This window comes from Falco cherrug, chromosome 14 (assembly GCF_023634085.1).
Source record: "Falco cherrug isolate bFalChe1 chromosome 14, bFalChe1.pri, whole genome shotgun sequence".
In the NCBI taxonomy this organism is placed as follows: domain Eukaryota; kingdom Metazoa; phylum Chordata; class Aves; order Falconiformes; family Falconidae; genus Falco; species Falco cherrug.
Window position 1 is genome coordinate 11,758,214 of NC_073710.1, and position 17,999 is coordinate 11,776,212.

The window sequence follows — 17,999 nt, forward strand, 5'->3', positions numbered from 1 at the left end:
GATCACAAAGTTGTGAGCATAAATGATGCCAAGGATGAATTTTAATACAAATTTGATTCTGCTTACTCCGTTAACACTGAAATAAGATCTGTAAGAAAAATGTGTCCACTGAGAGCTGCAGATTTTTTCTTCTGTGTTTTTTCACAGTACTTATGACGAAGTTTAAAAAAGGACTTAGATTGTTACAATTGCTGACAGCATTCAGATAATCCATTTGGTATTTTAAAGAGTCCCAATCATCAAAATTCAGCTTTAATTGCAAGATATGACTGAGCTGAGATCTGATAGAAGTATAAGCCCCACTGATTATGCAGCAGGGTTATTCAGGTGGCACTTGGTAATGTAAACTGCTGATAGCAAGCAGGAGCATTTGAGTTACCTGGATATCAAGTGCTGAAGCCTTCTACCTTCATTTTTAATAAATGAATCACTCCATCTAATAGCCTGCCTGCCTCCATTGCTATTAACAATTGGATGTATTTTATTTTATGTGCTGCAGCATCATAATCAGAACGATGACCGATTAGTGTGAGACAGTAAGTATCATCTTGAAGTTTACTGCTTTTGGCTGGAGAGGCTGTCAAATGACTTGGCACTGCTTTGGCCTTCGGCCATGAAAGCCTCTATTTCTTCAACAGTACGTGGGACGCATGTTAGCAGCTCCATTCCACTGGCTGTCACCGCGATGTCGTCCTCGATCCGGACCTGTCACAGAGAACATGCGGTTACCAAGGTATTCCAGATGGGGATGAGAAGCACATGTGGCAGTGACAGCAGCGAAAGCACAAGGCACGTTTTGGTCTGTGGTGCTGGTGCAACACCAGGCAGAGCAATGTACTGCAAGCACCAGAATTGCCCATCACCACTGGCAGCGTGGCGCTGAGCCCTGAAGGGTCCACTGGCCCCTGCCACCCTGCTGGGATCACACAAGCTTCATGGCGACCACCGGCAGAGCAGCCCCGCAGGAGGTGGTGGCCCTGCAGGTGACTCAGGTGGTGCCTCTGCTATGTCAGGTACGCCAGGGACAGGCTCAACGAGATGCTGCATCAGTGAGCTCACGCTGCGTAATTATGTGGGGCAAATAAATCTCACCCCCCAATACGAGGAGCAGCAAAAGGAACATTCTCCCCTGAACTGGCCTCCAGCCTTGTTAGCGCATGGCTTGCTAGGGACAGGTACAACAGCAGTGCCTCCTGATGCCCGAAGTGCCTGTTCTCAAAGCCGTCCTGTTGCTGAGCTGCAGTTAGCTGCTCTTTGCACTTAAACATCAGATTCTCTTTCCTCTAAACACAAACTTTCAAAGAGGAACTTCAACACAAAATAGCTTGTAGCTGATAGTTGAAACATTGCATTTTGAGCTGATGAGAAACTCCTAAGCAGGTCAGACATTCCTTTTAAAATGCAATCACTGCATTTCAGACCATGCAAGGAAAAAAGCAGATCCCTCAGTTTTCCACCTCTTGTTCTGTTAAAATGAAAAGTATGCTCCACTTCTGTTTGACTCTAATCTCTTCCTACCAGTAAATATGCCTACACAGACATTTCCCGTTATCTTATCAGAAAAATGTTAGTAAGTCGCTAAGCTGCAATAAAAGCAAATTTAGTAAGGTGTAAATCCAAGAGAACACAAGCACTGGGTACTCCCACCTTACAATTGCTTTAATTGTTTCTGACCTCTTGACATTTTCAGCTAAAAATAAAGCTGGTTAACATTTGTACTTCTGATTGCAAAATAATCCATTTGTTCAAACTAAATGAGTCATCCAGTCCTTTCCTTATTAAACTGTTTAATGATGTCTTTGCCAGATTATTTCTTTTACTTGGTATCAAGTTAAGTGTATTATAAAGCAGAATTAAATAAACAAACTCCATTGAGTTCACACATTCGATTTGGACAGCTGTAAATTTGAAAGCTGCGAAGCTCTTTGCGCTTGGTGTGCCTGAAAGGCCAGTGCCTTGCTGCAGAAGAGGAAATCAGCAACACGTTTGATGACGCTACACACTTGAAACAGATTTTACCAGGGTGGGTTGATTCATTGCTTCAATTCGGCCAGCTGAGCAAAAAATAACCCAAGGATTCAGCAACAGTCACATTGCATCTTAAGTTGAATCATGCCCTCTGCCTCACAGCAGCCCCCAGTGTCTGTCCATCCACGATTTGGACCCGGGCACAGCCTGCCTGGGTAGACCAGCCCCTGGCAAAAACCTGCTGCTGCCAGCCGAGCCCTGCAGAAGTGCCAGAATCCAGGGAACAGATCTGGTGACTTGGTAAAAGCCAAAGCATCACGTCGGCAAGCGCACCTGTACCAGTGTAAATAGAGCTGGGCACAGCATTGATGTGGAAAGTAAAAATGTTAGTGCAAAAGTCAGTCGGGGTGGTGGGGTGGTGGGTGCAGCCAAAGCTGGACCTGGCTCTGCCTATGCAGAGGGCCCCTTTCTGAGTACCCTAGTTTCACAAATGTTCACCTGCTTGAACTGAAATCCCCCAGTTATCTGCTACAGAGAAATATCTGCCACAATCCATGCACTTAACCAGTGAGATTAGCAAAAAAAAAAAATTAAAATAAAATAAATTGTTGGTGTTTTCCAGTTCAGTGTTTCATGCCTTCATCAATTCCTCGGCACTCTTTTGAGAAGATGGACTGGCTTCAAAGCAGAGCAGATGAAAGCCAGTCTAAGAGGGAGAGGGGAAGAACAAAAGGGACAAGGTGTCTGTCAGTGCTGTGCCCTATCTAGGCCACAAGAGAAAATCAGGATGGGGAAGGAGCTGGAAAATGGAGTTAGAGTGATGAAAGGAACCAGGGGAAGGAAGATACAATGAGGCAAGACAGGACTGACAAGTAACAGACAGAGAGATGGGGCTGGCTAAGGAGCCCAGGAAGTGAGAAGTCAGATGCCCTGAACGAGGGGAGCGCAGGGGGGTGCTGCAGCCACCTAAGCCAGGGAACCGAGCATTACCAAACGGGGAAACCCACCAGTCTGGGGTGCTACACAGAGCAGCTCACTGTATAGGAGAAACACTCTTAGGAGATCATATAATCAATCCACAGCTGTGGATTGGTGTGGAAAGCGGCAGAGCCAGCCCCATCGCACCAGCCTGCTCACCATCAGCAATTCCAAATAGTCTTTGGGCTGTAGCTGGAAGTGCACAGACCCACCGCTCCCGTGGGGCCCTCACCCATCACTCCTAGGAAAGCTCCAGCTCCTTCTCCAGGATCTAACCCTTTCTCTGCCTGGATGCACCTCACCTGAAACTGCTTGCTGTAACAGAGAAGACAGACTTCTCACTTCCAGTGCACATTTTCCCTTTCTCCAAAAGCAATGCAAACGCAGAGGAACACAGGTTCTCAAGCAGGAGGAATTTTTTGGTTTGGGTTTTTTTTCCTTCACACCCTCCATCATGCTTCACCCTGAGCTTAAACTCAGCAGCAGCAAGAAGCAGCTTCAGAGGACCTGCAAAACCTACCCTACAGGAGAGCTCAGCATTTGGTCTTGTCTTCTGTCCAAATGGACAAAAGATGCTGGATCTGTCTGGCAAGGCTCTCTGGCTTGGGACTGCCTTTCCCAGTGGGGGACAGTGGTTATGAAATTTGCTCTCGCAGCTATCCCTGTTTGCAGGCTCTTTGTTCAACAGCGCTGCTTGTTTCAGGACTACAGAGTGGTTTGGAATCGGAGACAGCTTAAAGGAACAGCAAACTGAGGTGTGAGGTTTGCTGCACCAGCAGCTTTCAGGGTGCTCTGCAAACACCCCAGGAGAGGCTTTGCTTTTTTAGTGTGAAATGGCATGCTTCAAAAAGCACTCTGGTAAGGGTGAAGTGTCCAGGAATGCCAGGACTGTCCCTAGCATGCATTTTTCTTACCAAGGGTAGTGGCACGATCTGTCTAGATAGAGCTGATTGCACAACTGCCCAACGCCAGCAACAGATCATCATGTGGCTTGACTCAATGGACCCAACTGTGTCCCAAAGCAGGGCTGTGTGGGCATAGCCAAGGACAGCATAGGAGTTAAAATGCCAAGGCGGCAGTCAGCTATATATACAGCCTCGCACTTTGTCCTGACTTACTGTTACAGTCATGCTCCCCAGAGCCGCCTGTGTTATCTTCCAAAGGAAGGGGGTTGTAGCACTCATTCATTTCTTTTGGATGATGATATATATATAAAAGGCTTCTGAGAATCAAGAAACAATTTTGGCCAATTAAACAGTCCAGATTTGCACAATGACAGATCCCAGATGTGATTAAAAAAGACCACTGGTGACATGTCTCCTGCTTTTTTATAATCTATTGAGCATTTGTTTGATTATGGCTGTGGAAAGCAGCGGTACTATCACTGCAAGATCTTAGAGCGGGAGACTTGCCTGGGAAATGATGACGGGACGTGGGCCACACATGCTACCCCACAAAGTAAATTAGCACATGTGCTTCTGTCTGGCTGAAGGATCCACGTGTCTGTTTTTATAGCTGGTATCCTACAGAGGCAGATGCATGAAGCTAAGAGGACTTATTTCGACTCAGCCACTGACTCACCAATAATTTTTAATAAAGCAAACTTACCATGAGCAGGGTTTGACTTCTGTATTTTAGGGGGACTGGTTAGGAAATAGAGGGGCCGAGCATCAGACCCAGGAACAGGCGGGTACATTGCAGAGTTGAGGAAGGCACCTTCCTGTCACCACATTACACAAAGTGGCAGCACCAGGATGTTTTCTGTATTGACTAACAGGCTCTGTGCTACACAATGACTTACTCATCCCATGCTGCCAGTCTGCTGTCTTCTTATGCACAAGCAAGTCCTCATGTCTGGCACACTTTATTTTAAAGGTCCACATACAAACATTTTATAAAATGAGATCATGATCAGTAGGCTGAGGCCATGTATTTTAAGATCAACTGATAACACCCGGAAAAATAATCTTCAGGCACACGGTCCCTTCATCCAGGCTCAAAAAGAAGCAATAAACTATAAGCTAAATACAGATTAGAAACTGCTCTTACTTTAACCTAGTTACGTTAATTAAGACAACTTAAGAGAAAAGGGTTAAAGAAGGTTTACAAGCAACTAGCTGCTGGTTTTAAGTTGCCTACAAATATCGCTTCTCTTACAAGAACTTTAAAGAAAGCTATATATTTCATTATGACAATTGCTTTCTACAGAATTGTTTCAAAAATGCTATGTATCATTATTACTGCTGCATAATATGAAATGTTAAAAAACAGATGATCAAAATGTTTATTGCCTAGTAAACCATTTCATTCCAAAACACACATTCACCATAAACCCAGAAACAGAGCTCAACCTTCTGAAAAATAAAAATCAGGACAGAGGCAATTGCATGACTCTGTGAACCAAAGGTAGAAGCAATTAAATATCCTGCTTTTCATTTGGTTTAACATTTGTTTCTGAGTAAGAGAAGTACTGTTGTTTTGAAAAATATTGTAATATTAGCAGATCTTCAAGGTCCTGGGCTTTGTAAATCTATTTAGCTTTTAAATGAGAAAAATCTGCAAATGAAAAAAAGGTAATGTATTTAACATTAGCTGTCTTTCAGCATTTTCTCCAAGCTGCATAGAGTTTTCACATATTAAGTCTAGTCCTAGTTCTGCAGATCCTAGGGAAAAACAAAGCCTGAACATTTAAGGCCAAAAAAAGATTGAACGGTTTTACTGGGTCTTTGAGAAAACATCATATGAACTGCATGAATCAGTAATCAGCTTACGAAGAACGGAAATGTCAAACCCTAAAGGGCAGCGTCTGGAGTTACTATTTCCCTTTCCCTGAGGAATCGGTTGCTTTTCCTGAGCAACATATTCAACTGTATGGACATACCTCTATTTGCACATGTTTATTTACGAATGCAGCAAAGGCAGAGTCCAGGCAGAGCAGAGGTGCCCTGGGACGGGCACTGTGCCAGCGCCTGATGGCAGCCCTTGCCCCACAAAATTTATGACCTCAGTAAACTGGACCTTTGTTTTGCAGATAGAGAACTGAAGTACACGTGATTGAGCGACTTCCTGAAAAGGGCTGGGGAAGCTTGTGAAGGACTGAACTCCACAGCTGTCAAGTAAAGAGGTTAGGGCTTCAGACAGGGCAGCCTGTGCTCTCAGCAGCAGATCCCCTAGCAAAACTTCTTGCCTCCTCCAGAGAGATCTGTATTGGACCCAGAACAGCTGTTGTTTGGTAAAAGCCCACGACAGGGTCCCTGGGAAGCAGTTACAGCCACAGAGCCTGAGTGTCTGTGTTACAGGGACACAGGATGCGTGGGCTGCTGGTGGATCAGCTCGGAGCGTGCGCAGGAGCAGCACTGGTGCCGCCAGCACATGCCCCGCACGCCGGCAGCAAAGTGGGCGAAGGGAAACCTCACCTTCTCTCTCGTTCCTTTCTGCTCTTGCAGCTTTTACAATCTCTTTACAGCTAAATCCAGGCAGCACAAATTACAATAAATGGCTACAGTCTCGCCCTTTTTGGCACAACAGAAGAGCATCTCTTCTCAATGCAGAGACTTGTCACAGTCAAGAAAACTACCCAAAGCCCCCAAAAGACATGAACTCAAGGTGAATTCATTAAAGTTCACAAATCCCCTGTGCAGACAGCCTAACTCAGTATAACAGTGGTGTTACTTTGGTTAACGTAAGTTCATTTTGGAAGTGAATTAAACTAAACCAAATGAAGAACACTTTAATTAGTGCTGAGCTCTGCAGAGGGAAATGGACTACTTATTTCCTTTTGCAGAATGTATTTTTCTTTTAAAGGAAGATTGACTGGTGAGTTCTTTAGCTAGAACTGACACCAATACCAACCCCCATACTTAATATTTGTCAGTAAAACCACTGCGCTTCACAAGATCTTTTTTAATCATGTAGAGAGAAAGTCTTCTGACATGCTTTTGAGAGAAAACTTCACTCACTCTGGATAAACTAGAATGAACCAGCATGTAGATAACTAATCATGCTACACAGCACAAACTGCATCTTCTACTTATGTAGAATCAAATCAGAATTGTAAAGATGGAAAAATTAATTTTGATCGTGTTATAATGCAGCTTTTCTCTAGAATTCAGAAATATTCCGATGTACTTCAGTCTCAGATTTTATTTCCATTCTTCTCCTGGACAAAATCAAGTAACAACATCTGGCTCAGGGTATGTGTGTATTATTATTTTTTTCTCTCTAAGTAAAATGTATTGTTCACAGGGGGATCAGAGATTTAGATTTTTGCTCAATCGTTTTGGGGCAACTCCCCCTTTTAGCAAAGTTTGTTGGCTAGCTCTCCTTACAAGTCATCATTACAGGAAGCTAAGCAAAAAACAGGGGAGAAAGTTAGACTTTGCTTGAAATCTCTGGAACAAGAGTGCCTGATCCAGCAACTTATTACTAAGGTAGAGATCCTGTGCTGTCACTCCTATTCCACACAAACGCAGACAGCGGGTGAGCCATGTACATGCCTCAAGCTGCAGAGCTCGAGTGGGCATTCACAGCAAGTCATAGAAAAATGTGGGCTTTGCTGAGCATTTCCAGAAAAACCAGGAATCAACTCAACTGCCGAAAAACTCCCACAGACTGTTTACATGGAAAGTGAAGACAGTTCAACCTGTTTTTATTGTGGTGTCACGCTACACAAGTGCATTGCAATGCTCCTTTAAAACACGCTTCAGCACGTGGTGCTGTATCTAACGTGCTCACAGTGAGAAAATGCAGAGTTAGCTGCCTTTTGTTCACCAGTATCTCCTTGGCTGGCTGGCAAGTGTTGATAAAAGAAACAACACGGAGACACATAACGTCTCAGACCTCAGCAGCTAATTAAATACCAGCAAGGGTAAAGTCCCATGTCTCTTGATAAGGGACACACACACATCATAGGGGGAGCGTTCACAGGTGGCTGCCCAGGAGCCTGGCTGGCTCACACGGCTGGGAATGGCACACACATTCTGTCAGCGCTGGTGGTTCAAAGCCAGCTCGGACCAAGAGTGTTACAGTAACTACCCTCTCACGGCTGGTGTATGATGATAAATTAGTGAATGGCAGCAGCAGACAATTCCTAATGAGTGACTTTTCATACCAGAAAATCACCATCGGTGCCAGTGATTGTTAGCTTTGTTGAGACTTTGCAGAAGAGCCACGAGGAGGACGGGGCACTGCAGCTGCCTGCTCTATCTTCTCTGTGCATGAATACGGAAGCTCAGAGAACAATGCGACACCCTCCAAATGCTCGCCCCACTAAAATGAAAACCCACTGGAAACCACTGCAACTGCTAAACGCTCTGTGAGGGCAGTGGCTTTGAATGGGCATTGTGCCTGGGACAGCATGGAGAAACAAGGCCCCTCTGCTTGCACAGCAGCTGCTTGCAGGGCAGGGGAATGATCGCCCAGATCACAGCGACCTCCCAAGCCAGCCGACCCTCCAGCACGCACACTGCTGCCTGAGCACCGGTGCTCGTGAAGCCCATCGGCCATTCTTCTGGAAGACAGGGAAGGCTTTACATGCACAAGTTTCACAGCCTTCTGGCAATAATCCAGTAAGAGCAATTATTGCTGTTTTTCTCTGTTGCCTCCCTGACTTAAACAGCATCGGGCTCTTCTGCCCTGGGAGGGAGCAGCAGACTGTGCCCCTGTCAGGGAAGCTAACTCTGGACTGTGGATCTTGGTCTCATGTTTCATAACATGCATGTTTCACACAATAGACAAAAGACCTACCTGGCAAGTCACTGTACAGTGCTGACAGAGCATATTTCAACCAATGGAAAAATACGGAACTATCGTTTATCAGGTATCACAAGTACAAAAACCAAATTTAAAAATAACAAAAAAACCCCAGTTTGTCTGCAGGGTCAAATGGCCCAAGGTGCTGCATCAGGAACAGCCCTAAACATTAAAACTTCAACAAAATTTCTCAAGTACACAGTAAACGCAAACATACAAAACCAATTTCAGAAAAACATCTGGTGAAGAATTACTCACCCCACCAAATCCTCTAAAGCGTTGCAGGACATCGTTGTTGATGAAACAGGACTGTGCAGGATCACGGAGGGCTTGGTCCAGGAGGTGGTCGATGAAGTAGATGCCTGGCTCGATGGTCAGCACCATGCCCTGCTCCAGGTTGCGGGCAGTGCGCAGGCTCCTCAGCCCCGGCAGGTCAATGCGCTCCACTCCCTGCAGAAGCAAGACCGGTTGTGATGGATGGAGCGGCATTGCATGGCTGACCTTTTATCAAGGCCCTCCTACGCAGACTGCTCCATAAGACACCCAAACCGCAAGAAATATTTGGGAAGTAGAGGACTGAAAAACTGCGCTATGCAATTACCTCTCTCTCATCAGCCCCCCATTTAGCTCTCGCACAGTGGTGACCAGCTTTCAATTCAACACCTGAACTGTTCTTTGTACCACAGAAATCCCGGCTCTGGATATGCTCGGTACTGTACTCTCTCCCTTGAGAGAAGTACTGCTCTACGGAAAAAAATTACTTGCACTATTCCTATACCCTCCCGTGCAAAGTATGGTATTTTAAACAACGTGCAAATCTTGAAATGCCCCCTCCACGTCATGGCTGAAACAGCTGAACTATGCAGTAGAGAACAATTTCTCCAAGGATATGCAAATGCTTATTCTCACTGAATGTTATTAAAATTACACATTTACGATCTTGATTCAGGAGCAATGAGTCTACACATGACCTCATAAAAACAGCCCATTTAAAACTAAACTTCTGTCAGATTCAGACTTTCAGGCAACATAATGCTGACTGATATTATTAAAAACTAAGTCAAAACAAGTCCTGACTAGAAAAACATTCTCTTCTTCCCAAAAGCTGGTAAAGCAAAATGATATATGAGGACGTGCTTAGTCAAGGAATTAGAAACACTGCAAAGACTAGTTTGGGATATTAATTTTCTTCCCCAAAATGTGCCAGGTATTGCAACATTGGAATAAATATATCTCAATCCCATTAGTTTTTCAAAAATTCTTTGCAACTGTAGCAAAATTTCATCAACAAAATATCATGATGGCCAATAAACAGCTCACAGGCCCAACAGCTTACAAAAACGTGCACACACTTTGCTCACAAAAACTTTTCCGCTTTAAGCCCTTAAGTCAGAGGTTAACAGGTCTGCAAGATGACGGTGTTATTGATCTGGTCTCCACCAAGCTTTCCCCAATCTTGCTTCTGGCCAGTCACGGTACTTTTCCTTGCTGGGCAGAAGGGGTGCCTCCTTTCAGCATCACCAGCAGTGTGACCTGTATCCCAAGGATGAAACACCTCCTTTCCTCAGGACAAAACGTGCTGCCCGGTGCCACCCTGCGTGCCAGGGCAGCATGTCTGGGCACAGCTGTGCTCCGCGTTCCTGTCACACCGATGCGGGGTGGGTGGGTGGGGTGGTGGGTGGTGGTGCTGGAGCATACCCTGCAGATTAGCCACGTTTTTCTCTTACTGAATCATTCCCTCTCCACAGTGGATAGAGCTCCACAGCACTGTTTGCTCTTGAGCTTCGCTTTCAGTTCAGAGAAAGCCTATTTCACAGAAATCCTGCTTGCAACAGCCACTCAGCAGTGTTTGTTTTATTCTCACTGGTCACCCAAGCAATACTGGGGTCGCTTTTTTTCCCTTTGCAGAGCTTATTCTGTTCCAATGCACAGCATCTCACAGCCACCAAGATCTTCACAGCTAACCAGCCTGGACATTTGTGGGTAGGTCTGCCCGTTTTTCTGAGATGGAGAGCATTTACAGTTCTCAGTGCCCCTGCAAGCCAGCGAGTGTATCCTGACCATTTTCACTGTGTATTCGATACATTTTTTTCTTATGTTTGATTTGAATTTTGCAGAGCATTATATTACACTAAAGTAAGAAAACACACATTTGTTATACTGAGGCTAGGAAACAAGAATATTCCAATATTAAGCAAGGCACTTTGCATTTATATTCTTATCAAAACCCAAAGAGAATCAATATCTTTCCAAACTTTAAACAATAGCTGCACTGACACGGAGCCATTTTTCTTTCTGCTCTTGCCCCATGGGGTTTGGCATCTCACAGATTCATTGTAACGCATAAAGGAAATGAGGGCATCCGATCTAGTGGATTAATCTCTCCATGAGCTGTAAACAATTAGATTAGCGTCTGGACCTTTTGGTGTCTTGCCAACTATCTATCGGCTGCTTTACAACAACCAACCCGTATTTGGCTTTTAAGTACACTTCTCTTCAACGCTGCTTGCAAATGCCTTTTCTGAGACAGTCGATCCAAGACAGATGCTAGAAAGATGAATGCGCAGCAAGGCAAACAATGGCAAACATCCTCTGCAGGCAGCCCTGGCACAGCCTCCGCATTTTTTTTGCCTTTTCTTAAAACAAATGAGGTTTAGCACCAGGTGTGACAATAAATCCTCGATGCCCACTTCATTTATGTCTGTGTAGGTGTTAAAGCAACGTGTAGGTATTTTGTCTGGACTCCTTGCAGCCCAATTCTGCTTTTAGTACTTCCTCCAAGAAGCTAACAGCATGGTTACAACTCAGGAGCAAGACCCAGGGATTCACGTTTGGAAACATCCTTCAGCAGCGCAGGCTGCCCAGGCCGTTAACCAAGCAGGGAGGGCCCCTCAAGCACCAGAATACTGCTGCTCCCCCAAAAGTAAAATTTTAACTTCTCTAGAAGGATTTCACAAACTCTTTTTGATATTTCCCCCCCGTCCTAGCTCAGCTCTAGGTTGTGTCAGCTCTTGGCCTCACCTCCAGATTTCGGATTTTGCAGGCACTTAAGTCAACGCGCAAATGGCAGCAGCTACACCTCTTCCATGAAAGCAGCTCTAGCAGGCCTTTGGAGAAGGGGTTACACAGCTCAGCTTTTCAAAGACAGTAAGCAGGACAGCAGTGGGCAGGCTTGAGGCAAGGAAGACCTACGGTCCCTTTTAATAGAGGCTAGCAAGACGTTCACCAAGAGGTGCACGAAATGGATGAAGAGACAGACAGGTCCTGGCTATCGCAGGTACATGGCCATGCACACCCTGAGCGGAGGACAGCCCCAGTCCAGCTTGCTGCAAGGGTGAAGGACAATGTGAGCTGGGACAGGGAACTAGCAGAGCGTGGGAAGGGGAAGGTGACCAAGCTGGGGAGATGACAACACTCCTTCTTTTGAGAACAGTGCTGGATTAAAACATACATTGGACTATGGCTTCAGCATCCCAAATGACATCAGCTCTCTGGGCACTTGTGACCACCTTGCTAGCCACCATGGCCATCAGGTCCAGGGGCTCAGAGTTCTCAGCTTTCAGTCTGCTGCAGTTGTTTATGAAAACTAGGACAAACTGAGGCTTTTTTTAATGACTTTTTAGTCTACCCCCAAACACTACCACCCCCAAATAGAAGACGACAGGTCTGAAACAAGGACGCTGCCATTTTCCATCAAGTCAAACCCTGCTGGGAGCGAAGCCTGATGGGGAAACCTCACACTGTCATCCATCAGTGAATGTGAATCTTCTGCCGTTACTGGGTTTTCTCCTTTGTGAGGAGGGACCCTACATTTTGCAGCTGAACATGAAAGCCTTGTTTTCAACAACCATCATGAAGTTGTTTTGTAGAGGGATGAAATGAATAGTAAAAATCTGAATGCTGGCACAGCAGCTGTGTGGATATCTGCTTCTATTACCATTATAACCTGGAGGCCTGGCCATGGAGCAGGACACTGATGCACTCAGTGCTGTACAACTGTAAAGCATAAGTTGGTAATTTTCCTCAAAAAAGCGTAGAGAATAATCTAGAAAATATTAACACCTAGGCATCTAAACACAGACTCCCAGTGATATTCTGGGAAAATTACTTTTTGAAGAAGTATTTTGTATGTATACTGCAACAACAGACTACATTCAAAATTGTTTTCTAAGACTGGTTTTATTTGGAGGTTCTGCTCACATTTTAAAATTAAGACACTCCCCCCACAGTAAGCACAGATGTACAACACTGTCATTTGTGACTGTACTCCTGCCAAGAACATCAGATTCCAATTAATGGTTCATGTAAGGTAACAAAACCCAGCATGTCTAGGCAATAAGGACTGTCAAGGGAACAAGAGAATTATTATGTAAACTGATTTCATTACTATGTAAGCAAAATAAAAGTTCAAATTAAGTTAAGTGTGCAGTAATATAAAATATATATCTATTTTTGGAATAAGCAGGGAATTAGGAAGTATGCAAATCTGCCTATTCCCCAGAAAAGTGGCTGTGAAAGACTAGAAGTTGCAATATGCCCAGAATACACTTCAGTATAAGGATGAATTACAGCCTGCTCCTAAGCAACTCAATGGTTAATGGCAATATATGCTGCTCTTTCCATGGAAGAACTGCAATGTGTATCGTGCTGGTCTTGTCCCACAGACACCAGCCACCAGGAAAAGCCATCAGAAGCAGAAGTAGCTCCAGGCCCGTTCAGGTGAGCCTGATCTTGGGTCTGTCTTTGCATCAGAACAGAAGAAAACCACAGGTGATGTCTCTGTGCTGGCTGGTCATCACCCACAGGGCCACGACACTAGCTTGGGATGCATGAGCACAGAGATGCAAGGACACCCTCGCCCCTAAAACCAGGGGCTTCAACGCTTAATTGGCATCACCTAAAAGTTTCCTCAAGCCAGCAATGGCAGCAAAACATGGCCACAGCAACAATCACCAAAGCTGCTCATAACTGTGAACTCTAAAGACTTGTGTAGCGGCACAGATGATTTTCTGGTACTTCTTTCCAGCTAAATCATCACAGAACTTTTTTGAGCCTGACAAAGAGACTAGCCCCAGTTGGACCACATCCAATACAGTGAAGTCCTAACCATTTTATCAAGCTAAGTGCAATCAAGTACTTAAATTAGTCAGAATACTAACATTATATTTAGATTCTATGAAATGAACACCGAAGTGAAATCTCAGCTCTTTCACTCTTCCCTATTCTCCCACTGTGTATACCCAACTTCTAATTAGCTCATTTATTGTAAAAAGAACGGAGGCCTGTGCAGCTAATAAAAGTCTTGAATTCCGTTTCACTTGTCTCCTGGTCCCTCCTCTCTAAGCCCTTGTTTCTCTTGCTGAACGTTACTAATGAAGATCAGTTTATTCAATCTATCCTGCTTTTTCCCAGCAGCCTGAGCTGCCTATAGTCACCTGAAGGAACTGCTGTCAGTTCTGCCTTTGAAATCAGCAGCAGGTTACAGAACATGCCCCAAGCATCACATACCACTTGTGGCATTTGCAAGTCAACGTTTCCACTTCTGCAGGAGAATCTAATTACTAGCTGGAGCTTTTGGGACACAGCTCAAAGTTAATATTGGGGAATGGAGGGCACATGATGTTTAACTGGCTATTTTATTTGAAACATTTTTGTCTTTTCCTAGGTATTAACTGTGGTATCAGGTTTAAGCTGCATAGTAAGTTTCCTGTTACTGCAGGGAATGAGGAAAAATCACCTGCACTTATTCGAGGCACCAGTGCTTGCCGAGTCAGATTGAGCTGAATTTCAATCCATCACTACAGCACGGTTCTGAAAGTAACTTCCCATGTCATTTTTGCTTCCTGATTCTCAGATGTCACCAAGCTCCACTGCTATAATAATGGAAATAAAAAACCCACACGGATTTTCTTTTTTCTTAAAACCTTAGTGTGATTTAAAAAAAAAAAAAAAAAAAGAGATGGCAAACAGTAAAAATCACCAGGTTGGCAACTACAACATAAACCTGGAAGGTGAGAGGAATATTTAGCTGGAGAATTCCTAAGAAATGAGAAAGAATTGCAAAAGCTACCAGCAACACTGTTTTAAAATGAGATCAATGACAAGCACCGTTTAAAATCTAATGGATGGGTTTTGTTGTGACACACAGAAAGCATATATAGGCGAGGGCCTTAAATGAAAGGTCTTCTGTGATCTTTAGAAAGTAATATTAGTGGAAATTGCACAACAAAACCCCTAAAGTATACCTACGAAACCTTTTATACCTTATTTTTACATGTAATTGAAAGCAGAACTGTACTGTCTTGGTCTTTCTCTCCTACTGCACCTAGAATGAATTGTTCAAAAACACACACAAGCTCTGTTAAGTCTCTGCTAAAATTTCTGAAAGATTTGGACTTAATATCTCCAGATAAAAACTCTCTTAGCACACAAAGTCTTTTGCAACAAACTTCACCAAGTAAAAGAAACATAAGCAAGTATCTCCATCAAGAAAAAATTAACCAGAACTAATGAAATCCAAACAAAGCAACAAAACCCCCAGGTCCACAACGCTTTCTTTCTCAGAGGAGGAGGGAAACCCTGTGGTACAGCAGCGCATGGGCTGCACCATGGCACTGCACTGACACAGCACCTGAGCCCTCCGCTCCTCTTCTGCCTTTGCTCAAGTCCTAAGGTTCCATGAACACCCAAACTCCAGCATCTGTGTTCACAGGGAAAAGCTGCTGGGAACTGATGACATGTAAGATGCCACATCAGGGTACAAGCCTAACTCTGGGAGGGGCTTAAATCCCACGGAAGAATCTTAGGCTGCAGGAAACTCTCCTGGCTGCTGTTCAACCCAACAGAGAACAATAAGCACTACGGATTGCAGTGCTGTTCTGCATGGAAATGCTGTAGAATTCAAAGTCTTCACCAGTTTGTTTCTTGCTTACACTCTGCCTGCTCAGTGGCCCACACAACTATATGTCTCTGCTATGCAGGAATTCAAAGAATCGAAAGGGAAGTGATTCAAGGGGACCCCACGAGGCAGAAGGTCTTTTCTCCTCATCTTTTCTCAAGGTATACAATCGCTTACAAGAACAAAACCTAGAGCTAAAACTGTTGAAAGGCCCTTTTACTCTTTGCTCATATAAGCACCTACCATACAGGTTGTTTCATGTTTGCAGGCCCTGGGTACGCAAAGCTAGAGCAAGCTCTGCAAAGTATGACCATGTGAAGCAATTTGCATCACTGGGGCTCTACATAACAGCTTTAGGCTTCTTGGTAAATTCAACTCATCCTCTGCTTCTTAAAGGAAAAAACATTAATGCATCATTTGCAATGCTAACCACAAAAAACCGAAATCTTCTGCTTCAGCATAAAGTAGGATACATAAGGAAAATAATTTTTGCCAGAACAAGAAAGGGAACAAGATTATTCCTGTATTCTCTAGTAGGTTTGGTGACCTAAATCCCTAGACAGTCATCTGGGATCTGGGAGCAAGCTTTCTGTTAGAGCCAGATGCAGCCTGTACACCTCTCTGAGCAGCAGAGATGTTCCTCAAGCATGCACAGTAATGGAAGGACATGGATAACTCCAGGATCAGGATCAAAACAAACCTCTAACCTTAATTTGTTGATGCAGAAGAGCAATGAAAGGATCAGCTTTTCATGAGACTAGAGAATTGAATTAAAACTTTAAACTAAGGTAAATCTTGTAATTTTAAAAGACAAAACCAAATGAAACTCTTAATTCGTAAGATGTTAAAATCACAGTAGTTATTAACCTAACTTAAATTAACTGGCTTATTATTATAGAAAGTCATCAAATGTACTTAGCATTCTTTAGAGCCTTACAGTCAATTAACATAACATGAAATTGAATCAACTTAAGCATCTAGAGACACAGAACCTAGATTTAAATGAAAACTTCAGCTCCATCTACCTCAGGGTCTGAAAATTTGGGATCACCTACCACGTTTTCTCCATTGCAACAGGCACAAACCCTCATTTATATCCCATATCGAATTTACCCAGAAACGAATGAGAGAGTGTGGGAAAAACATCTCCATGATTAAATTTTACAGCTGAAGCTAAGCCCAGTGGAGTTTTCACCCTTTGAAGCTAGCTCTGTCTGACTAAGGGCCAGATTTTCTGAAGTGATTAGTACCACTGGGGCTGAATTTTCAGAACTGCTCAAGTTGTAGTTAGACCCTCAAAAGAAGCAGACACATTTTCAAAGAAGTGTTCGATGCTCGGTTTCCCCATGAGGAATACCATGGTACACTGCTGGAGACCCGATTCCCGAAGGAGCTCTTGAGTGCTGAGTACGTCTGAAAATCAGGACATTTACTTACGTGCTTCACCGGAAAACACCGGTGGTTCCACTCTTTTAAACGTTGTCCTAAAATGAGGTTACTAAGATGCATTTATTGCTGGCCAAAGCTAATTACTCTTTATCACAGCAACAAGAGGAAGGAAAATGTTGTATTTTCTAATATCCCGAGTATCCTTTGCAGAAAATCTGCAAGCTTTTTAACAGTGTTTGTCAAAGAGGAAGAAAGTGCTTGTTCAATGCCGCATGTGAAAGCAGCTTACTGGAAAAGATGAAAACTTATTATTGCCAATTTTGAAAAAAGAAATCTTTGGCTACCAATGAATAACTAATCTAAGCTAACAATGTCTGGAAATAGTTTTTTTGGAACATACAAAACTTTGTGACGGATAAAAATTAGGAAATTAAAGCTTATTGTATTATTCCAAATGTAACTGTTTACACTTGATGAAAAATAATGGAATAATATCCACTTGGAAAGTTTTTATTTTTAAAAAATCCTTTGTAATACTCCCAGAAATTCACTCAGCCAAAAGCAAATAAGTTGCTTCTTAACCAGCTAGAAAAAAGAGCATGATACTACAGGCATGGGCTCATGTACAATAATCATAAAAATGGCTTTATGAAATTCCTTGTGAAAATCTCGCTAGCTGGTAAACATTTAAAACACACCAAAAATCACTTCACAGTGTACTAAATGTTTTCAATATGCATTTTCTCACGGAACAATGAGGCATAGATAAAAAGCCTTCTCCCATTTAATGCAGAGTGTACCACACTCACAAGAGGTGCCCCATTGCTCATGTTTAGATTTACCTGGGGAAAACCACGTCCCCTGAAGCCTTCCACTGCCGCCCTGGCTCCGCAGCCCTGTGGCTCCCTCCTGCCGCGGGCAGGGACCGTGCCTCTCATTAGAGCTTCAAGCCCAGAGAAGCCTAATGAAGTTCACCCCACTGGCAGGCTTTGATGTGGGTTTTCCACCATCAGGT

General features: G+C 43.8%; 1 protein-coding gene across 1 annotated transcript in view; it reads right to left on the minus strand.

The window, feature by feature from the left end:
- Positions 1-23: 23 nt before the first annotated feature.
- PEPD (peptidase D) overlaps positions 24-17,999 on the minus strand; it is a 141,359-nt gene continuing 123,383 nt past the window's right edge. Inside the window, exons 14-15 of the mRNA XM_055726401.1 lie at positions 8,956-9,147; positions 24-705 (exon numbers count right to left, since the gene is read on the minus strand). Of these exons, the coding sequence (XP_055582376.1) occupies positions 556-705; positions 8,956-9,147 (342 nt within the window). The 3' untranslated portion in view covers positions 24-555. The remainder of the gene's footprint in view (positions 706-8,955; positions 9,148-17,999) is intronic.